Source organism: Cottoperca gobio, chromosome 9, assembly GCF_900634415.1.
Source record: "Cottoperca gobio chromosome 9, fCotGob3.1, whole genome shotgun sequence".
Taxonomy (NCBI): Eukaryota; Metazoa; Chordata; class Actinopteri; order Perciformes; family Bovichtidae; genus Cottoperca; species Cottoperca gobio.
In genome coordinates, this window is record NC_041363.1 from 7,350,920 (window position 1) to 7,374,315 (window position 23,396).

The 23,396-nt window shown below is 40.0% G+C and overlaps 3 protein-coding genes across 7 annotated transcripts in view; 1 reads left to right on the plus strand and 2 right to left on the minus strand.

Moving 5' to 3' along the window:
* Positions 1–3,207, minus strand: part of pebp4 (phosphatidylethanolamine binding protein 4) — a 50,481-nt gene extending 47,274 nt beyond the window's left edge. For both annotated transcript variants that reach the window (XM_029440243.1, XM_029440242.1), the window contains exons 1-3: positions 3,094–3,207; positions 1,913–2,016; positions 797–923 (exon numbers count right to left, since the gene is read on the minus strand). In XM_029440243.1, the coding sequence (XP_029296103.1) occupies positions 797–923; positions 1,913–2,016; positions 3,094–3,096 (234 nt within the window). In that variant the 5' untranslated portion in view covers positions 3,097–3,207. The remainder of the gene's footprint in view (positions 1–796; positions 924–1,912; positions 2,017–3,093) is intronic.
* Positions 3,208–3,268: 61 nt separating this feature from the next.
* On the minus strand, positions 3,269–15,442 carry rhobtb2a (Rho related BTB domain containing 2a). 4 transcript variants are annotated; one of them, XM_029440360.1, is made up of 10 exons: positions 15,390–15,442; positions 11,711–11,912; positions 11,424–11,527; positions 11,148–11,333; positions 10,104–11,044; positions 9,885–10,003; positions 9,072–9,222; positions 8,881–8,969; positions 7,800–7,905; positions 3,269–7,117 (listed from the first exon to the last, which is right to left on the minus strand). In XM_029440360.1, exons 1-10 carry the CDS (start codon positions 15,410–15,412, stop codon positions 6,912–6,914), a joined length of 2,127 nt encoding a protein of 708 aa, XP_029296220.1. In that variant the 5' UTR covers positions 15,413–15,442; the 3' UTR covers positions 3,269–6,911. The 4 variants fall into 4 exon arrangements, with proteins under 4 accessions (XP_029296220.1, XP_029296219.1, XP_029296221.1 ...); XM_029440359.1 differs by lacking the exon at positions 15,390–15,442 and adding an exon at positions 13,743–13,895; XM_029440361.1 differs by lacking the exon at positions 15,390–15,442 and adding an exon at positions 13,551–13,568.
* A 1,793-nt stretch (positions 15,443–17,235) lies between these two features.
* On the plus strand, positions 17,236–19,818 carry ido1 (indoleamine 2,3-dioxygenase 1). The gene is made up of 10 exons (XM_029440217.1): positions 17,236–17,359; positions 17,827–17,922; positions 18,005–18,124; positions 18,242–18,360; positions 18,454–18,468; positions 18,566–18,665; positions 18,815–18,932; positions 19,010–19,061; positions 19,155–19,303; positions 19,395–19,818. The coding sequence occupies exons 1-10, from the start codon at positions 17,267–17,269 to the stop codon at positions 19,790–19,792; spliced, it is 1,260 nt and encodes a 419-aa protein (XP_029296077.1). The 5' UTR covers positions 17,236–17,266; the 3' UTR covers positions 19,793–19,818.
* Positions 19,819–23,396: the final 3,578 nt, after the last annotated feature.

Genomic DNA, 23,396 nt, shown 5'->3' on the forward strand with positions numbered 1-23,396 from the left:
ATAGAAGCTCAAAACTTGAAATGACATCTAAAATATTACTGAAATTGTATTTTATGCTTATACTTCTTCAAAATGCTGTAAAGCTTTTCTTTCTTGTGACCGTCACTTAAAGCCTCTTATGTTGAGGTTGAGCTGCAGCTTGTTTTGTTATCTATTACTGCGCTCTAGTGTTAAAAATAAGCAAGTGCGTGTTTGCCAAATAACACGGGCTACACAAAAACAACATTTCACACTTAGTTTGTGACTGTACAAAAGAACTTGTATGAGGAATACGCTCGTTTTATTAGAGACAAGTGGATAAACAGACGCAGAAAGATTTTAAAGGATTTCATATTAACAACTGATTCATCTGCTTTAAGGCCCCGTCACACAGTGCCGTATGGCAGATATGGCTGGCGCATATGGAAATTAGCATATACAACTTATATGACCGTATACAGAGCTTATTGATAGCGTATCACGTACTTATACAAAGCGTATCAGAGCGAATGGCCAACGTATATAACAGATACATAACGCATTCCTTCTCCGTATGCGTAATATCGGCAATACGCCGGTGTACGTTGTTGAACGCTGAAACGTTTTTGAACATGCTCAATTTCATACGCGCCTGCATACGTTTCTGCCGCACAGCACGGTGTGACAGGGCCTTTATGTAGCTTTAGTATCAAAGAGGAAAAGGTGGATATCAGTTTAGAATATGTCACATATTTGTGTTATTTGTGTTCAGTCAACTATTTAATAAGAAAACATGGGGAAAGTTTTTTATCTTATTTCACATACATACATATCTTACCTTGTTTGCTCCAGAGAAGTAAATCTGCGGTGCTTTCCAAACTATGCTGAGCTTTTCTCTGAGTTTCTTTGGAATTATGAGGCATTTGTCAATGTCCAGTTCTGGATAGACGACCTGTAGTCCACCGCTTTGTTGAAGAGAGATAAAAGATGAAACTCATCCTACACAGTTTTGTATTATATTCTGTATTGAGGACAGGCTCACATCCTGAGCTAAACATAAAGGTTCTGATACTGCTATGAGCAAAACAGTGTTTAAAAGGTGGAGTCTGAGATTCTGGAGAAATTAGAATTTAACACCCAAAGAATTACTTAGAATCACTAAGCATGTGCCTGATTTATTCACCCTCACATTCCCACTGCTTCTCTCCTAATCTATCCCAATCTAATCTTACATGTATGTAGAGCTGCACCCATAAATCGGCTAATCAATCGTCAGAAAAATAATCGCCAACTATGTAATTGGTAATTGATTAATACAATTAAGTCATTTTTTAAGTCAAAATTGAATAAAATGCTGTTTTCAGCCTCTAAAATATGGAAAGTTAATGCTGCTCTGTGTTTTATATCATAATGAACTGAATATCTTTATCTATTGATTTAAATATATCATCTTGGACTTTGAGAAACTGGGATGGACATTTTATAGACCAAAACAATTATTTGGTAAATAAAATAAAATAAATCTTTAGATTAATTGTTAATTCAAATAATATGCAGATTAATCAATAATGAAAATAATAGTTAGTTCATACACAGTCCTGGCTAGAACAGTGTTTTGTGGCTCGATCCGAGCCACTTAGTTTGTTTGCTTTTTACAGAGCCAGGGCTGTGTATGAACGCAAACATTGTGTGTTTGCTGTGTATGAACGCAAACATTGTGTGTTTGCTCTGTATGAACGCAAACACTCTGTGTGTGCTCTGTATGTATTCATGGACAGGTATTGGATTAGAATTGCAGACTCTTTTTAACACTTTAAGTACAACAATGAGTGTGCAAATTCAAGCTTTAGTTCGTATTCTTCTGTCTTTCCCGTGTGAATTGTATGTATAGTTTACCTGTCATTGAAATTACACTATATGATCACAGCTCTCTGAGGCATTATGGGCTACTTACTGACAGAAAGAAGAATCCAGAGGGCTCAGGGTGTCCGTTGTTGCTTCCACATGGTAAAACACCAAAACACAGGCACATAACGCCAGAAAGGGTGTGGTCACAGCCTGCAGAACAGCAGTGTTAGTCAGGGAGTAATTATTTTCATTTAGTTGAAATCTGTTAGATTCAAAGAGTATTTCAAAATACAGTCTGACTGAAACACGGCGTCCCGACATTCAAGGTTAAAGGAGGCCTGTCCACACTGACGGCTTGGGAAGAATGTCACACTATTTGACCTTGTCATTTCTAATGAATGACAGTTCAGCAGCTGTTACAGGCCATTCATCTGTCAAGCAGTATAGCTCTTGAACCGTAAAATAAAACAAAACTGGGTTTGCCAGAAGGTGGGAAGTAACTGAAGTGCTTCTTACTTACAGCTTTAATGTAGACCTGCAGCTATCAATTATTTTCATCATCGACCATCTGCTGAATTACTTTGCTTAATTGACCATTCGTTTGGACTAAAACATTTCTGAATAGTTACCCTGAGCAAAATATGCCTTTTTTTTATAAATGTTGTTTAGTCTAATGATACGAGTATAATATCATATATATATAAAGAAAAGCAGGGAACCTTAACATTTGAGAGGCTGGAACCAGAACATATTAGGCATTTTTCCTTTAAATTCCTATTAATTAAATAAACTCCAAGTTCACTGGCCCATCCTACTATACCTGTTAGACGAGTGTCTAACTCTGCACAGTTTACTTAACACCAATGGTCTTTATTGCGCATGTCTCTGCTTGATTACAATATGTTAATACATGTCACGAGTCCTAATTCTACATCAACTGAAGGGTGCACGCGGCACACTGCAAATAAATGCATTACGTGCTGCTATTGCGTTTCTATAATTAACGTTAAACTTAATTGCAACAGTTGGGCCTGCCACAAGAGAGAAAGAGACGCAGCTCGTCTAATTCATTTTCAGTTATTTATTTCCTGATAATTGACTTATCTATAGTTATATTGACAAGACACAAGACATTTTTAGAAGCTCAAAGTTAGCCTGCACTTGTTTAATTTATGCAGTGTCACACACTTTACACGTCGACAAAGACGGCTAGCAGACATTACATGTCCCTGCACAAAAACATTCAATATTCGTATTGTAGCTACATTCCTTTGTAATTAACTTTACCATATTTCAGAAGATGTCCACTTGTCTTTTGCTGCAGGTTTCTTCTTCTGGATCACGCGCAGTTGTTGCTCACACCTCTGCGCAGTGCACGAGCCTACTGAACTGTGACGCTGCAAAGGTTTCTTACAACATCCTGTCACTAAAAGAGCTCTTTAAAAAGACTCACGCGACTGCACACATTGCTCTTTTTTTTATTTAGTAAATATTATTTACACATTTTCAAGAACACATGCTACAGAATATCAGATCTACAGCTCCTAAACAATAAAAACAGCTCTTGAGAACAAAAATACCTGATGACTAAGGAAAATGTCATCCAGGCTTTGAACACTGAGAAAACATTCAAGTTTTTTTCTTTTGATTAGTTTTTTCTTTAAATTGAATTTTCAACCATTTCTGAACAAGGCCTCTTAAACTATGCAGTAGTGATTGTGCAGCATATATAATATATTCCTGGTGCTGCTAAAGCTCCCTTTGGTTTGTGCTTCTCTGCAGCGGTGAAATTAGCACCCAAACATATGTAAAAGGGCCCCAGTGACAACTTCTTTGTAATTTATGATCTAATGTTTTTTTTTAACCTGATGTTGTCTACATATCTAATAATGATGTTGCTCTACCATCTAATGCAATTTTAATAGAACCTGGTGCTACAAAGCAGTGCAAGTTTGTAATTTCATAGTCAGACATTTCAGTATGCATAGTACAAAAACATATGTTAAACTATGCAATAGCTTGTATCAATTGCTATGCCAAGTTTGAATTGCAAGTCATCGCACAATTTCTATTTACATGTTTGAGTTACAATCTAACTTCCAATGGCCACCCTGTCTCGGCATTTTGTAATTATGCAGACTCCAAAGTTGGAGATCAATAGAATAAAGCAACTTTAAAATAATGGAACAGATTGGAAATCCCTGCATTCATTTCATGGTTAATGTCACAAATTGATGGTTTGTCATCATGTCTAGTGTCTAGTGTGGCCTTGATAGTCAGAGTCTTTAATTAGTTTTGTGTTTACGGCTTTAAAAAGGACATAATTCCTTTGCAGTGTTCAAAGTAAAGCACACTCATCGAATTGATTATATATCGATTCCTTTACATCCAAAGTATGGATTAGGTACATTTACAGATACACACACAACCTAGAGAGCACCATGGTAACTGAACACAGAGCAAACAAACTAATAACCACAGTAACACTACTTTACATTCGATACCATACACTACACTGTACATTAAGGCATGAGGTGTTGTTGATGCAAAGCATCAGCAGAAGACTCATTGAGAAATGCAATGCACTGAGGAATGAAATGCATGTCTATGAAATGTATCGATCACACCAAGGCAAATTATAACAATATAGACCCTTCTGCTGTTAAACTAATGTAATAACCTGTATTTTGTGTGAAACTAGACAAATTAAAACATTCAGAGTTAAGATAAAGATGGCTCTCAAAGAAGCTCACCGTGTAGCTTATGTCTGACCACGTGTGTCAAAAGATTTGATCCATTAAGATATTTAAAATGACAGCTCTTTGTGTTTACTTTGCAGTAGACAACGGTTCATGTAATTGAGAACAATTTAAAGCTACTGCTTGGAGCACCAGCACCACTACTGTATATCTATATCTTACCCTTTAAATGACAATGAATAAACTTCTTTTATTTTGGCGAGCCTGATCATGCAGTGTAGTTATTAGGTCAAGAGTTAAAACAAGCAAGAAATTGATTTTATCACTGAATTGATTCATACCACTGAATCATTTTAAACTCTTTGTTGGGCTCTAAATATCTGTCTGGTCAAAAACGGTATGGAAAAGTCTTAACCAATCATATGCAGGATTAAAGTTAGCCTTTCTTTAACATGTGCTGCCATCAGATTTGACTCTTTTTTTGTATAATAACGGTATGTTTATGGATGTGCCCTAAGTCTTTATAATGTCATTTATATAAACATTTGACTACTTTACTTTGCACTGTAATCCTAGTTTACTATTAGTCAACTGCTCATTCGAACTGCCCGTCATTTGCTTACTACTGCGGTATATAACAGATGTATCTGGAGGTCAGCACAATGAGTATTTTCAACAACAGTTTGTAGCTGCACAGTAACTAAATGCAAGTCAAGTCTATATTCAGTGTATGTATTACTCAGTAATACTCTACTATTCTGCTCACTGCCTGCAGTGCACAATTAGATAACAGCACATTAGATTGATGCAAGTTACTTGCCGTTTGTCTGATATTTTGTACAATTTACAATACTTTCAATCTTCACTGAGCACTATGCTTACAAATCCAAACAACGCTGCAGTTCATCCCACAATCAAGTACAATCAACCGTAGATGACTCACTCATATACAAAGCAAATCAAGATGAATTGATTTGAGCTAAACATCTTCACAACCTTCTTTTGAAACATTTTAAATATCATGGTTTTGTATCCTCCCCAGTTCCTTTTTTTAAAATTTGCCTGCAGTGTGTCATGACACCATACTGTCTTTCGGTGCCGTTCACCAGGATGCTGCTACTGAAGGTTATTGTGTGTGTCTCTGTGGAGAAGAGTCCAAAAAGTGCTTGAGGTGTGTAGAAGAGTATGGATGACTTCACCCAGGCATGAGGAAGCCTCCTGCATGTATAAGTCTTACACAGCCAGTCAGGGGGCATCCTCGGATCCGCTATGATACATCTCCAAAAGCCAAATCTCCAGCAGTTGACAGACACGTCAGACACACCATCACAGAGGATGGTGTGTGTACATGATGAACATGTGGTGGCTTCAGCACTGGACATGCTGCTGTTGGCTCTGAGATGCATTATGTGTTGCTTTCCAGGATGAAAGTGATCAAGCTGATGAAATCATTCAATGTAAAACGGAGGAACTCAGGAAACATGTGTGCTAACAAGCCTCATCGAGCAACACATAGGAAATAAAAAGTGATCTGGTTTGTTTTTACTGGAATTTTACAGAAATGACATTTTCCTTGATTTGGGATCTCTTGTGTCTCAGGACACTGGATGCATTCATGTAAACTAAAGTCCCTTTGTTTGACAAGAGGCCACAAATCACAAGATCACAATACGTTAATGCTGAGTGCGTCCAGACTCGACTCACTTTTAGCTGTGCAAGCCGTGCACAAATAATCAATATTAGACTGTACACAAATAAACAGGAGTGGAACTTGACAGTATTTTTTCCTTTATGCTTACACGATCATAATCAGCATGGCTAGAGTGAATGACTTCAATAAGTGATTCCTGGCAGACCATACTATCGTTACATCCTGTTGACGAGATCATACTGTACACGTAGTTTGGTAGATTGTACAAACACTTAAGGGCAAAGTGTTATATATCTGAGACTGAGAAGTGTTGATTTGCTGGTTGTTGCAGCTGATAAGCAGCACTTAGTTATCCGTTCAGGTTATTGGTGATAATTATGATCATAGGTGGAAAGTTCTGTGCCAGCAGAGTCCTATTTTTAAAACTTAAAGTTCAGGTGGTGGAACATACAACAATCGATATAAGTTGTTATTTGCGCCAGTTACACTGTGCCATTTGTCAGTGAGGTTCATACCACTGAGGTTTGAGTCTAAAAATCTAAGGAACAAAACTCATTACTTTAACCGCCAGATTGAGCTGACCTTGCAGATCTGGAGGAGTGCAGTTTGACTGCAGAGGCAGACAAACAGGAGGAGAGACCGTGTGCCTGAATAATTGGGGCGTACCTAGCCAGCAGTGCGTATCTTCTATTGTATCTTTTACAACTTGCATCCACACTGAAGTACTTCAGAGTGGACGTGGCCTTACCACTTGGTCAGATGACAGCGGAGGAGCCAGAAGAAGGAGAGTTTGAGTTAGGGGAGGAAGGAATGTTCCAGAAGAGCCACCTGCGTTTACATTGCCGTCTCTGGTACAAGTAGTCCTCCTTGTCGCGCTCTTTGCGTGCTCTTTGGTAGTGGTCGTCCTCCTTCAGATACCACACTGGTGGCCAGCGATTTTTCTCAAAGTATTCTTGGTTCTCTGCATCAGAATAAACTGTTTTAGGAATTTCAATAGTCCATTTGTAAAAGTCCATTTTCCCACATTAGTTGTTCAACATGGTCACAACAACAAATTGCAGCACGTAGAAAACAGATCTAAGTGACATTTGCATATTTTTCACAATAATAATTGTGCACAAAATACATTTAAGAGGAAATCTTATATAATGTATACATTCATAAAAAGAAGAATTGCATGTAGAGAGTGTGCAACACTTTTAATCTACTTTCAACATATAAACACAGCCTGACAGCCATCATGACAGCAAATATAACAGCATTTATAAAAAGGAACAAGTAACTTAAGACGTTATCGTACAGGCCCGCTGTAATTACTGATTTTGCAACACTATACTGGCTAAACTGTTACTTATGTTAGTTTTTTAGAAAAGAGAGCAACCTAAAAACCAGATGATAGAAGTGTATTTTTAGATTATTGATTAAAAGGTAGTTTTGGACATTAACCATTCATTTTAGTAGATGCTTAATATTAAATGGAATAAATATGTTGTGCAAAAACTAAATATAACTCTTATTGAGGTGTAGTGGGCCTGCTTTTACAGATCTCTTTTGAATTGGCCACTTTATGTCTGGTTAGTGTTTAGTAGGAATGACAGGGAATTAAAGGTTGTTAGTGTGCTACCAGATCACATGCATGTTACCTGTAGACTTGGCCTTCATCTCTCGGGGAAACTTGCGGCAGACACTGTTGTAGTTGGTGCAGATGTGGTGAAGACACCAGCCAGTGAGCTGTTGGGCGCCGTGGAACTGTCAACATATAAATTGTTATTTGTCATTGTTGTATTTGTGAACTGTTGTACATGACAGGCATGGTTGCAGTGGGGTTTGTATGTTGCTTTGGATGCAGACACCTCATTATTTGAGCTAGACCTAAATAGGCAGGACTAAAAAGCCATCGTCATTAATGCATGAATTATATTTATTTATATTTCACACGCGTACAGTGGCCATGTTAGGTGACCTTGGGTTCAGATTACCATCTGCTTCATCAGACTTGGCTCTTCCTTTGTTCTACCTTTATGGGAGTTTCTCAACCTCTATCAGCTTCAGCTGCAGTACTACTGTCAGCTTTAGCTGTTCTTTGTTAGCTGTAGTGAGTAAATGTAATGTGTTGCACATCAGCTGCACTCAGGAGCTTCCCTTATACGTTAACCTTCATTATAACATTAGCATGCTAATTTTAGCATGTTGGCATTAGTATGGCATCTGAGAAAGTACGCACATGGCTCTTTTATAAAATGGGGGCCTCAAGATTATATGGAAAAATGCAGGAAACTAAAGACCTTCAATTTAATTGATATCTTATTTTTGTGCTTTAGTGGTGCATATTACCAAATAAATGAGCAATTAACCAAATGAACATGCAGCTACCGAGCATGTTAGCCTGGTTGGCATCCAGCCTTGCATTGACAGTGAAGAGCTAGTGCTGAAGCAAACATACGGCTGAATGATGGGATGAACTAAAGTGCTGAGCCTGACTCAGTATGTCCTAAATGCCCAGTGCTCCAAAGATCCGGTGCCATTTATTATGCCAAATAGCTGACTTGCACTCTGAAAAACAGAGTTTTTTTGGCCCCACCTTCAAGGAGTAAAGATTTTCTCTGCCTCCAGAGCAGCTCTCTCTGAGAAATGCCCTCATTAATAAAATTCCAATTTGCCAAAGCATTACATAAGAGCTTTAAGTGCCGTCCTTGTTTACTGCTGATTGACAGGTCACACTACCTGGGCCATATCCAAGTACACCAGCACATCTCCATCAATGTCAGCCCCCATCATCGCTGCCTCCGTCAATACTGTTACTGTGTAGAGCTCTGAAAGAAACATAAAAGCTAGTCACTGTATGCATTCCCACAATGGTTGTGTGTAACACAATCCTGTGCTTTACAGGGTAATAACTATAGCAAATGTAGTACCTGTAAGTGCAACTAGGTGGGGGAGGCAAAGACGATTGGCAAGAACAATAAGCTCCATTGCATCCAGGTCAGTCCGAGAACAAAACCGCCCCGTATAGAGATATTCTAGCACAGCCCTCATACAGCTGCGAGTTGTGTTTGGAAACAGCACCTAAGAAACAGGAACATGTGACAGTCATGACTTAGCGGCCCAAGGATTTTGCTGTATTTAGCATTTAATAGAAAACAGAGAAGAAATCTACTTTTCCCTTTTAAATGTATATAATCTGATGAAAAGAAAATGAAAGAAAATGTCATTATTTTCAAAATCGTAGTAGCAAGAATAGCCACAAAAAAGAAAGAAAAGCATGATGTGTTTTAGGCTGATAACTGGTCAGTACATATAAATAGCTTTAAAGAGCCATATTATCTTTGATCATTTGAAATCTAAATCTTAAACTACCTGCAGAAGTATTTCTTTCAACAGTGTTATTTTCTTAAGGTAGAAAAACAAACTGAGCTCTAAGAAAGTATGTTTGGTTGACAGAAGCCGGCGTAATTGTATTACAACAGACTTGCAATCCGCTAATTAAATTATTCTTTGTACACAGACTACATATATCATTGGTGCTCTACTTGGGTCAGTAATGCTCGCTGCTGCTCTACTGTGTTTTGGTAGTTATAAAGTAATTCAATTTTAAATGCTACTGCTTTATGAATAAACTGGCAATACGAATTCCACTGGAAATTAAGAGCAACATGGAATAAATGTTTACCCAGTACTGACTTTGGTCTGTACTTCACAGCCTAACAAAGTGATGTAGGTTGACTTACCTCTTTGGTGCAGCTCTCCACAAAAGGCCCACCAAACATAGCTGCCATCCAATCACAACTAGAGATGAGTAAAGGCTTGTGGGCCATGATGGTCCCATCATCTAGTTTGAATATTACATCTGTAATACAGAGGTGGGACACAGATAACAACTGACTTACACCTGCACTCTATTTCAGGCAGAACACATGAACAAATACAGGTTCATTATTTCCACTCACCAGAAAAAGTGCCTTTGGCCAAGCACTCTTTGACTCTGTTTGTGCGCCGTACATGGAAGGCTTTAGTGATTTCTTGGTTCATGAAGGCTTCATTGTTAAGTATGTTGGCCACCATCATCCGCAGGTCAAAGACCTCCAGCAGCTCAGCAATGTGTGCAATGTGCATTAGCTCTTTCTCATTCTCGTCTAGCTGACCCGTGTACAGGTAGCGAAGCACAGCTCGGAAAGGACCGAGCTGCATGGACTGGTCCATGTGAACTACAGTCATGGGCCTGGGGCTGTATGTGACAGGGTCATCTACCACCTCCTCCTGGATGCTGACGAAGGCTCGGCTCCACGAAGAGAGGAGTCTGCTCCGTCGGCCCGCGTCAGAGTCTTTCAAGGTCCCATCACTAGTGCAGGCCCTCAGGTTGGCCCTGTCTCCATCGTCGCTGCTTTCGCAAACATCAAAGCTAGCAGCACGCATCAGCAGCTCTCTGCCGGAGAGAGGACCACGAGTGGGCCTTTCAGTCTCCTCATGATGCGTGTCCATAATAAAGAGGTCATAGAACTTTGAAGAGGATGTTGACAAGTATATCTTGTGTGCAAAGATTTTCTGTCGCTCCTGCAGGATCAGGATGACGTCAGCACAGTGTGGGTCCTCCAGAAGACCGACTGGATGCTCCTCTGTGGTGGTTGGGGGAGGAGGCACAGTGATTATAGGTGGGGGAGGTTTTGGTGGCAGGAAGGGTGCCTGAAGGAGAGGCCGCTGGACATTTCTGAGGTGAGATTTCCAAAACTGCAGGTGTCGGCGTGAGATGAGCGCAGCTCGGATAGCATTATCAAAGACGTCCTTGACTCCAAATTGAGCAACAACACTGGTTTCATAATATGGCACTCCCAACTCTTTGGCCACCTCCCGTCCTCTCTCTGGAGGAAGAATCTCATTGGATTTAATGGGTCTGAAAAACAAGAAAATACATTTACAAAAGGCATTTCTGGCACTCAAAAAGAGTTCATCTCAAACGATTTCAAACAATCTCCTTCGAACATGAGTCCCACTACCTAGCTAAAGGCCTCCGTGCCCTGTTCACTGCCTCCAGGTCTGCATAGCGCAGGTCCAGCTGACAGCCCACCAAGATGACAGGAGCACGGGGGCAGAAGTGCTTGATCTCAGGGTACCACATGGTCTTCACATGGTATAGAGAGTTTGGGTTGGCGATCGAGAAGCACAGTACCACCACATCAGACCTGAAGGGAAGAGGCAGGACAAATCCACTAAACTCAGGAAGCACTCGAGCACGTAGTGGCAGACTAACTTTGAATTTTACAATATCTCACCTGCCGTATGCAAAACGCCGGTCCTTATGATGGTCTCCAAAAGTATCCCAGAGACGAAGGGACACACTGACATCATCCACCACATCTCTGGAGCGTTCTAATACCTAATTAGAGATGACACATTCAGGGATATTTAATTTGTGTAAGTCAGTAGAGTGAATGCGTACAGCTTAATGTTCATATGTGGAACATTTAGAGTTTGACTAGAGCTTGGGACCAGAGATTTAAATCGTCAAAAACATCTTTTCACATTTTGAAAACATGCAATCTTAAAAGGTCATGCTCACCTCCTGGCATACTCGGTACTGGTCAATTGCCCAGACAGTGGGCACATGTGTAGCAAGTAACTGGTACTGAGTCAGTGTGGCATTGCAGGCCCGAGCGCAGATAAGGCGGGTCTTTCCGACTGCATTGTCTCCCACAACCACACACTTGATAGTTTCAACGTTTGGCCTCTCATAGTCCATATCAGAATCTGTCAGCTGGGACCTGTCAAGATAAAACAGAAAGCTGCATCAGCACCTGAAATCCTAAACTATTGTCCTGAACAGTACAGGAACATTAATCAATACGGATATTAGACACTGTGACTACTCCTCATCTGCACTGCTCCTTCTGCCTGCAGAGCTATCAATGGACAGTCTTGTGACTTACCTGAGCCCATTCACAAGTTCCCTGTCCTAGCTCCTGATATAGGAAAAAATTTAAAGGGACAAGCAAACAAAAAGGAGGATGTTGCGACACGCCCAGTACTGCAAAATGAAAATGCCAATTTTACATTTACATCCAACATTTTAGTTGAATAGTAAAGGATAAGCACATTTAGTTCCAAAACAATAACCCATTTTAAAATAACCTGTTTAGTTGGTCTACTATGGGTTAATAAAGGCTGATACAATTCCTTGTAGATATTTCTGTAATCCCATCAACCATCTGCAAGCCTAAAATACCTTTCCCTGTTTACGGTTCTTATATTAAAATCCAAACAACCTGACCTTTAATCATCACAGCCCTAAACCATAACAATGAGTTCTAAAAATCTGACATCCACGAATGCACCTTCATTAAATGAAATAGAGGGAATAGGTAAATAGACTATTTCTGTCTCTTGAAAATGGTGGCTGATGATTTAGGTAACCGGACGACTGGTTTCCAAGGGAACTGTAGTCTGTGTCTCCGTGTGTCACAGCTTATATCAGTCCATCTATTACACTGATCATGATTCTAGTTCTAGAAAAACAGCAGCATATAAACATGACAAATATAACTGCTGTGGTAGGCTACTGTCATGCTAGTGTTGTTCTTTTAGATCTCACTTGTGCCACCACAACACACAGAACATCAGATTCTGTGTACTGTAACGTCAAAGCTTTGTCATATCACGGATCACATCTCATGTTCAAATGCCAGACCACCATCTCAGTTTTGTCTTATCATCTTTCCCCTTGAAAGAGTCACTGCACTGGAAATGTACAAACTTTGATCAGAAGAACCATTCATATTTAGATTCTCAGATAAAGCTAACTTGTTCTGAATGAGGTCAAAAGCTCCTGGTGTTCCTGTCCCTTCCTCGACCCTAAATAACCTGCTGTGAAGAAATGACTGGTCCCCTCCCTAAAGCATCACCTTTGGTCACCTACACACTACAGCTGATGCTCTAGGATGAGAATCAGGAAACAATATTTATTTCTTATAGCAGGATTTCATATTTTGATGTAGCCTATACTTGTATGCAATGAGATTACTATTACGGGTTACTATGATTTATTTCTGACGGTCACGATGCAGCCATTCATAAAATCAGCCTTTCATTGACTGCACAATCTGCATCCCCATAGGCTAGGTCTCATCTTCATCTAGGTAGTTATATAAAAACATCTGACCTTAGACAGGGCCTGTTTGACATTATAGAGATACACAGCATCTAATATTGCTCATTCATATGCCCTTTCCGGTTAGTCTACACTGCGCAACTCCCGATTTAATTAATGTTTTGTTATATAGTCAGACACTCTAAATAACCCATACAGCACCTTCACACTATCCTCCTAAGCACAACATCATTAAATAAGCTTGCAGCCTCAGTTATCATCTACAACAAAGATGATAAAATTGTGCATATCCTACCAGAAGGACCGAACAGTCCCACCACCACCGAGACACTAGTCATGAGGCTCTGCTGCATTACACCTTATGTAACACCCCGTCACTGACTCTTGAGCCTGTTTATGTAGCTCCGCGTTCATGGCCAAAATAAACAAAGCGGAAATAAAAAACCAGTTTGATTCCTTTGCAAGAAATATATGATGTCCCGCTTACCGCAACATAAGGAAGTGATGCATCGGGTTGGTCGATGAACGAGATAAAAGGCAGGGCTCCATCGGATGCGGCTTGCACCTGACTGCGGCTCGTATTTAACTTCATCTTCAAGGCAATGTGAACGAGGCTTGGAAAGAGGCGACCGACCGCAGATGTTTCCAGAGACGTCCCACGGATCAGTGCGATAAGTCCGATTGAATTGCCAAAAATACAACGCTGATCTGAAGCCTGTCGGTGCCAAGCAGAGCTACAGCTCTGGCCGTCCTGGAACCACCTCCACTTACTGTAAGGCCTCCGTAGATAATAATAGACAGGCACCGACGGAAAAAACAACCCCATTCATTACAAAACACTGATCCACTTTAAAGTCGCACAAATCTCGTTGTACAGCTCTTTAGCAGCCTGGATTGACTTATCTCCAGTCCACCACGTGTGGTTTTGTTTGTGTGTATCTCTTCCTTGAACAAATCTACATAATACTTTGCACAGTATACAGTATGTTTCTGTTTTGAGTGTGCATGAATGATCAGCTTTCATAGGCGTTATATGATAATGTTGTATTCTATCCAGTGTGTGTGTGTTTGTTATTGTGTGTGTGTGTGTGTGTGTGTGTGTGTGTGTGTGTGTGTGTGTGTGTGTGTGTTTGTTATTGTGTGTGTGTGTGTGTGTGCATGTAACTTGTGGCTTATACACACATAGTGGTTGCATGTGTGGCATGGATACATGACACACATTCTAAAAAACAAACAAGTAAAGGAATCAGATGACTGGAACACAAATAATACATTTCTATGTTTGGGCCGACCATCATTGTATCATTCAAGAAGGCTGGAAAAAGACAAATGCATGAGTCATGATAGCTGTTGAGCTGTATTTAAATGATGAGCTGTTCCCTGGTACTACATTAACTCATTTGGCTCTTTATAAACTGTGCATTTATGGCTCTGAACGGGAAAATATTCCATAAATAAATGTGAAATTATAATGAAAACGTAATTAATAATACATAAACATAATTAAACATTTTCATCAACATGTTAAAAATGTTACTAGAGATATCGTGACTTGTAATTCCTGCAGGTCAAGCTCCAGAAATAATCAAGCCTATATTTCCCATGATGCAACAAGTAGCACATCTTTGTTAGATAACATAAGAGATAACCCTGATGACATCATCATCCCTTTAATGCAGCATTTTGATTTACTGCAATAGTTTTATTATGGATTTAAAAATATTGCATGAAACTTACATGTTCCTTTTGATACTTCAATGTTATTTCTTGCATATTATCAAACTATCACATCACTGTTTTGGTTAATAAAGACCGACAAGGTCATTCAGACCATGAATTGCAGTTTTTGTGACAATAAACTTGTTTTCAATACTAAAAAAGAACTAAGTCAATGCCATGTTACAAGTATTGAACCGGTTACTGAGTTAAATCTACTGCATAAGATTCACATGTATCACGGTTATCACACATTAGCCATAAGACACACGCAGCAACAGCTCTTGTTCGCAGTCAGTTAAGTTATTGTTTAGCACTTTGCAGAAATACAAGTACTGGTGTGATAACTCGACCTCAGGATGCAAAGCAAAGAAATGACTTGCATTGGTTGGTGTGTGATAAATAAAAGGTTACTCACCATTTAAAGGGACTGACAGCCATAGTTCACAGACGGTGGGAGATTGTCTTTGTAGATTCAGTAACTCTGTATTAACAGCCTCATATGTTGTGGTGCAGGAAAGGCTATGCATCTACAATAAACCAAATTCCCAAGAGTTGATTTATCTTTTCCTTTTGTCACTCTCTGAACTACGCCATTCACATTACAGTCTAACAATGCAATCCAGTGTTTGGACATCGCAACTGTGTTCCCAGAACCAAGAGGATCACATTACAGTTGACCTTTATTCTTGCACATTTTAGAACACAGTTATACTAACTCTCTTCTGCAGCCTTAACAACAAGCATCATTCTGTGAAAAATGTTTTGTCAGATTTATATCCTATTACATTTGGTATGTTTTTGAAATACTTGTCTGAGTGGACACAGCATGTCAGCTTTCCAAAATTAAATCAACCAGTTCCCATATAGTTAAATGCACTTTTAGTTTGATACTGATTGATTCTTTTCTTTTCTCCACATGTGAAGTCTTCTTTATGTAACTCCTGCAATGTTCATTCTTCTCCACAAGGTGAGGCCGACACTCTAAAGTTCCTTCAATCCTCTCTTTAATCCTGAGCCACAACATGGGCAGATATAAAAACAGAGCAAAGGGTGGAACTATTTCCTTCAAAATAAGAATAAACAGATACTGAATAATGCTTTGTGCTGCTACACATATGACATAATGCTATAATACCATGTATGTAGCATTTGTGTTGTAAGTGAGGATGTTATACTAAGTTTAAAAGCAGTCAATCAATAGGAAAAAAGAAAAAGCTATGGAAATGTAAGATGCTTGTATGAGCAGAATCTGAATATGAACCAAAATATGAAACACAAATACTCACAAGTTAAACATAATTATAAAAATATATTGATGAAAGATGAGAGATAAAAGCAACGCAGAATTTGGTGTCAGTGTGTTGACAGAGAGGAGGACATAAGATGGGATGTGGAGGTGGAGATAACCTTTGGTATTTCTTTTTAATGTTTTGGTCACTTTTTACTTATCTAGGCTGTTTACATGTTTGTACTGTTGTATACAAAGCAGAAAGCCGTTTTGCCGACTGGAAAATCCATTTAAGATTGATTAATTTCTCAAGTGTGAGGCTGGCCTCCCCAGGGGGGCTCTAAACACTTTCAGGTGAGGCTCAGTGAATGTATGTGAAATAACAATACATTAGCTTTAAAAAGAAGATCACATAGGAAAACCTAAATGTGTAGGATTTGGTTAAAGAGATACAGAAGTTTTTTGGCCACTTTCCCAGAATCAGAAACAAAAAAATGCCTCAGGACAGATCTTCTTTCTGTAATTGGTGTAATTTGATGTTATGTCAAACACCAATTTTAGGCTATCTTGGCTCAATTGTTCAGTGTCTGTGGGATCAAATAACATCATGTCACCCCCTCCCCTCACCAAGTAAACTAAAATATTGTAATTGTATTCTTAGAAATGAAGCATTGTTACACATTCATACCTGCCTGATAAATTGAAAACGTGGTGAAATAAAAGTGCAGTATTTCACATACACAACATGGAAATGATTCTATCTACCATAATATTCTCACACATAATTGATACCTAACATGTTTTTGTATTGAGCAAAGTTAAAGAATTATAAATGCTTGTGCAAACAGTGGAGATCTTCTACCTAATGATTCACAAAGTGAAGCATAGGTACTGATTTGTCACTCTTAACTTGCGCAATAGCAGAAGTAAGGGGTGAATGTTGTGTAACCAATAACCGTTATTGACCCGAGCAACTGTACCAGAGTCCAGACAGGTCGGGGTTTCTTGAAGCATTCAGATAGTCTGAGGATCGTCGCTGTCAGTGGGTTTCTGTTTCTTTCTCTATGGCTGCTGCTGAATCAGACTCCAAATCTCCTTTCTCTCTGGACTCCTACCATGTCTCTGAGGAGTTTGGCTTCATCCTCCCTAATCCTCTGGTAAGTGTAAATGGATTTCTTTCTCTGCCTCTTTGTAGTTTTTACATTTTACCTTACACACAAACATTGTAAGCCATTTAACTCAACTCAAAATGAAATGAAAATGGTGCTCACAGTTCATAGCAGGTATAACACTGTGAACTTGTGACTGGTGGTATTGATTGAGACCATTTGACTGAGGGAAGTTGAAAATTGGCAATGTTCCTGTTTGCTTTGTGTAAAGAACTTTATTCCTACAGCAGCATTTATATAAATCCCCATTGTGTGCAAGGTCACTATGCATGTAGCAACATTAAACAATGAAATGCAAATAGGAATTGTAAGGTAAGAGGACTTCAAATAAAATGAAATAAATGTCTTGGATTATTACAGCATTTGTACCCTCACATCTGTGCACTGCTGTGTTTCATTTCCATTTGTCACGGTGTGCAACATATTCTTTTGATGCTCCAACTTAACTTTCAAAGGAAGAGCTTCCCCCCTACTACCAGCCATGGATGGATATTGCCCTGCGAGTCCCAGAGCTTGTGCACTCTCACAAGTTGCGCAGCCATATTAACAAGGTAAGTGGGGACAATAAACTGACAAGGACATTTCACTATATTTATAGAGCCATGGTTCACTGTTGCTACTCGGCCTGTCCAGATGCCGCTGCTGAGCAGCCAATTTCTGCAGAAACACCCGGAGTTACGGCTGGCCCACCTGGCCCTCAGCGTGATGACCATGGGCTACGCCTGGCAGGAGGGAGACAAGGGCACAGTGGAGGTATCTCAGTTATTATTATTGTCATTCTGACTTTTTCATTCCTCATCTCCCTGCCTGATATCAGTTACTCTACAATTTATATGAATTGCTTTCCATTTTCAACAATCTTCCTCTAAGATGCTGCCATATAACCTGGCGGTCCCATACTGGGAGGTGTCCCAGCGCTTAGGACTTCCCCCGATTCTCACCCATTCAGATGCCGTACTGGCTAACTGGAGGAAGAAGGATCCAGAGGGGTAAGGCCAGTTCTGCGTGTGGTTTGGTTGCCTCCTGAAGTGTCAGGTATAAATCTGTTATCTCTTTATCTTTCATGTTCATCTTTACGCCAGGCCTTTTGACATGAAGTGAGTACATTTTCACTTTAATTCTGGTCCTCTACACATAATGTACCGTGATATTCTGGTGTGTGCAAAAGGTTATTGTTTTACGTTCGTCATGCAGGAACCTGGAGCTGCTGGTCAGCCTCCCAGGTGGAGACAGTGTGAGAGGTTTCTTTATGGTCACTATGCTGGTGGAGCTAGCTGCAGTCCCGGCACTGAGGGTGAATGTATAATCAGAACTACAACATGTACTGGTGGAAAAACACGAGGATTAATTCTGTTTGAGTTGTTGATTGAAAACTATTAAAGTCACCTTCTAATGACATTTAAATCAAGGAAATGTCATTGTCATTGTAACTGCACCTTGCAGAACATTCCCGTTGTGATCAATGGTGTCAGGTGTGGAGACACTGAGGCTGTGGCCAGAGCCTTAGAGGACATCAGCCAGTCTATCCAGGACATGACAGAAGCAATCAAACTGATGCACGGTAATTGCTCTGACATATTTTTAAGTAATAATATCACCCTGTTGACAAGTGTTTTGATTAACGTGATTTTTGTTAAGTGTACGTGGAGCCTTCGGTCTTCTATGGCATTATGAGGATCTACTTGTCTGGGTAAATTTTCATTTGACCTATTAGTAATTTATTTGTAAAGTGAAACATGTTTTTGAAATGTATCTGGGTTTGTGTCCATGTGCACATGCATAGGTGGAAAGACAACCCCTCTATGCCAAAGGGGTTGATTTATGAAGGCGTCCAGGCAGAGCCAATGGAGTATTCTGGTGGGAGCGCTGCACAGAGCAGCCTCCTGCACTGCTTCGATGAACTTCTGGGAGTCAAACATGAAGAAAAAAGTGGTAAGATGGCTGTTTTTCATTTGATTGATTACAACAGTGCCAGAGAGGTTTGAGAAGGACTCATTGTGATGATGCCCTTTTCTGTATGTAGGCGCCTTTCTAACCCGCATGAGGAACTACATGCCACCTGCCCACAAGCAGCTGATCCAGGACATCTCGTTGCAACCTTCCCTAAAGAGTTTTGTCCAGCAGCAGGCCAGCGAGCGGCTAAGACAGGCCTTTCAGCACTGCGTCACAAAACTGTTGGCTTTGCGCAGCTACCACATCAATGTTGTCAGCCGCTTCATCACTGTACCCGCTGCCCACGCCCGACAACTTCGAAATCAGAGCCAGGAGTTAGAGCAGGAGATGATCAGCAGAGCACCCACAGCATTAGAGGAGAGGGGCACCGGTGGCTCTTCGATCATGTCCTTCCTTAAGACTGTGAGGAACCAAACAAAAGACACCTTGCTGCCTGAGACAGGCAAAGAGATGGAGCACCACAGCTAATGTGAGCTGTCATCACTGAGGATAAACAGCAGAGTCAACTACATCTCATAAAACAGGCCGTAAATCACCTCTGATTACGTCAAACAGTATTTTATATGTCTTTATAAAGGATGCCTTGTGGCAGAATGAGAGGGGCCTCCATCGCTTGCCTTACATGTAGCTTTGTTGTGTCTGTAAACAAACCTCAGCTTAATAGACAAGAGTGATACCCATCATTCAGTCCAAACCATAATTCAAACCATTGCTGTTACTTTCCATTACAGTCAACCACTAATTCCTTCTTCAATCTGAACGCAAAAAATGCTTCAGACATCTGCTCCAGACCCACGTATCTGGAGGACATCAGACAACTGAACACTGCTAAACCCTTTTACTTTTTGTAAGTTATTTTGAGATTTAGTTTAAATGCAGTTTTGAAATAACAAGCAGGTCTGTAGCTTGACAATGTAGCAGCAGTTTATCTTTCCTGTTTAACGACCCCACTAAGGTTACCCTTACTGGTTTAAAAGTAAATTATTAATTGAAAGAAGCTCTCAAGAATTGATTGTGTGAATATTTTTTTTACATTGCAATACCTTGTGGAACCATGGCAGGGCACTAAAGGGTAGTATTATAATTCACACCAAAAGACTTCACAGGGTTTGCCTTTAAAAAGCTCAAACAGTGGGCAATACCTGAGTGCACCAAAGTCATGCAGGCCACTCATTTAGGCTTGTCACAAACAAAACAAACCTGCTGAAATAATGTATTCATCATTAATAAGATTCATTTGAAAAGGTGTAACATGTAACAGTATCTGGAACCTGACCTTTCTCTTTCAGAAGATAATTAGTTACTCCACAGCGTGTCGTCATGTCAAAGTACAATGCACAATGCAGTGCAGAGACGCATCACTTATTAGAGTGGTTACCTCAGCACTCCTGCCGCCCTTCCAGCCCACATCCAGCCCTCACATGCCCCACTATCCTTCCTGGACTGAGTGGAGAAAACCCAGAGCAATGAAGGGATGGATTGTGCCATGAATGGCTCACGGTGTCTCCACCGGTGTGTCATTACAATAACAGCCTTGCAAGATCAGATAAGGCAGAAGATGTAACAATTAGACAGGGCAATCCCCCCCCCCCAACCTGAGCGATCTACTTTTATCTTATCTTTATCTTGCCCTTTTTCTTTTCACATGCCGGGTAGCAGGGAAGACAATGGAAGAGCAAATAAGAGAGAAAACAATTACACAGGTTTTTGGAGAGTGTATGAAGATGGATGTTTAAAGTAAACACATTAAAAAGGTGTAGTCATTAGGCTTGCAGTCATTTGTGCTGTCACATGTAGTCGGGGCTGGGCCTGCACCTATCACAACAGTGGCTGGTTTCAATGTAGGACATGACACACATATGCATGCACAAACTCGCTTGTTTTGTATTCACAAGGCTGTGAGATGTATTACAAAAGAAAAACGTGTGAGCTTTTATCTTTATATACACCTTAGTAATTGTTTTGGCTTAAATGTTCCAAATGAACAACTAATGTTCTGTAACATTTGAGTATTGAATTATCTCAGCGAACAAAAAAAAAAGAGATCTTCGTCAAGGCAAAGGGCATCTGGAGCCACTCTTGTTTTCATTAAACCTCCTCAAACATTCATATTTCATCCATCTGAGCTGACAGGATTACAGGCGTGGCTTCTCCCTTTGGTTAGACAATCTGTGCCTTGGTGGTTAGCCACAGGATATCCTGGATTCTGTTATTTCAAAGTTGAATTAATGATGCTGCTGCTCACCTCAAGCCAAGCAAAGCCAAGACCTGTTGTCACCCTGGGAGCGAGCAGCCATGATGGCAGCAGCCAGGGAAGGATTGTCTTTGGGCGGAGTAGGGAATTATGGGCTGTGTGTGTAGCACAGTAGGTTTTAACACTTTCTCATCTGGACATCACTATCTTTGTCAAACATAATTCATAATTCACTTACTGATTAGTTTGGACACACCCTCAGTTACATTTGAGCTCCATATATCCTAATTATCAGCTGGCCTCAGCATTTCTTCACAACCAGTGTTCAAAATGTCTATTTATGATTCATATTTGAGACCAGATACTAAAGAGGAACTCCTTTAATTCACCCTCCCACAGGGTATCCATTTAGTGGTTGAAAATACTTAAAATAAATACTTGACAGTTCACCCCACGGGCAGAAGTTTCTTTACTTATAGTGTTATGCTAACGGCCCGATCACCTCCAGACTGGTGAATCATCCTTCCTATAGTACCTCCATTTGGAAGCTTTCTATAGAAGCCTTTCTGAACATAAGTGCATGTAGCTGACTTTCACTGGGTTGCGGATTTCACTTCAACTTCCTACTCGTCACCGTTAAACAAGACATCCTTTCACACCTACTCCATCTTTCAAAACCTTTTTTTTTTTTTTTTAAACCCTAGCTGCTCTTTGTTCATCACTTGTGAGGTCTGCTAAGGCAGGTTAAAGGCTTTTGATGTAGTCATCTTACAGCAACTTTATCACTTCCTCCCCACTGACTCGACTGAAACGGCATGCCCACACACGAAAAAAAAGAGAAGCTGTCATGTTCACAGCCAGCTTGAAAGGCTGCTTTTTCAGGTGTAGAATTACTGTTTCCAGTTTTGATGATCCAGCCCAGATGACATTACTGACTTGAAAGGAAAGCACACGTCACATTGCAGCATCTGTTCTTCCACAGAGGAACTTGCGACATGTTGGCCCCTGTGATTAAGACGTGCATCATGCTGCTTTGTGCAGCAAAGGTTATCTTTCGACTTTGCATCCGATGGACGGTTACATTTCCTCATGGGTTAGCTGGATAAAGTAGGAGATTGTCAACAAGTGTTCAAATGTATTTGTTCCAGTTTCACCTGTGACACTTTCTCAGCCTGCAGCCATGCTAGTTGCTTTGTACTTAGGCATCGTGGTTTGAGCTAAATGTTAACATCAGCATGTTAGCATTCTTACAATGACGATGCTAACATGCTGATGTTGAGCATGTTAGCAATGTTTATCATGATTACCATCTTAGTGTGGACTGTTAACATTTGCTAGAACGTCATACTTTTGGGTTTTTAGCCTCTCTTAGTCTCGAACACTTTATGATGGCCATCTTAATTCTTTTTCTATGTTCAAAACTTTGAAGGGTTGAAATACCGTCCTACAAAACACAGCAAGCTTGTCGACCTGTCCCCATGCCACCTCTTTTAAAGAAATGCAATTATGCTGTAGAAAGAACATGTCTTAGGTTTTTCTCTTTTTTATATATACTGTGAAATATGCTTTGACAAGGTTAATGAAACAAAGAAATGTTGCCACTACAAACTGTAACCCAAGTGATCTGCGTCATGCTTTCATTGTCTTCTTGCTTTGTAGTGGCTGCTGGCCAGACAGTGAATTCAAGGGCAATAGATATTTTTTTCAGATTATCAAAATCTGTGAAGAACTCCACATTTTTTACACTGACAGCCTTATCTTCCTTAAACTCTATACACTTGTGGAAAGTAATGAACAGAGAAGTTAAAAAGAAGTTAGGAGAGATGGTAAAAGTACATGTGACTTCAGAGTAATTTGTTCCTACAAGGTTAGATTTTT

What these genes read in the sequence shown, in the direction of transcription:
- ido1 (XM_029440217.1), top strand. Translation starts at nt 17,267, where the DNA reads ATGGCTGCTGCTGAATCAGACTCCAAATCTCCTTTCTCTCTGGACTCC. An exon ending in CTGCAGTCCCGGCACTGAGG is followed by an intron (nt 18,666 to 18,814) that starts GTGAATGTATAA and finishes TGCACCTTGCAG; the next exon opens with AACATTCCCGTTGTGATCAA. An exon ending in CAAACATGAAGAAAAAAGTG is followed by an intron (nt 19,304 to 19,394) that starts GTAAGATGGCTG and finishes TTCTGTATGTAG; the next exon opens with GCGCCTTTCTAACCCGCATG.
- rhobtb2a (XM_029440359.1), bottom strand. Translation starts at nt 13,804, where the DNA reads ATGGAGCCCTGCCTTTTATCTCGTTCATCGACCAACCCGATGCATCAC. An exon ending in TGTACTTGGATATGGCCCAG is followed by an intron (nt 7,906 to 8,880) that starts GTAGTGTGACCT and finishes ATATGTTGACAG; the next exon opens with TTCCACGGCGCCCAACAGCT. An exon ending in GATGAAGGCCAAGTCTACAG is followed by an intron (nt 7,118 to 7,799) that starts GTAACATGCATG and finishes ATTCTGATGCAG; the next exon opens with AGAACCAAGAATACTTTGAG.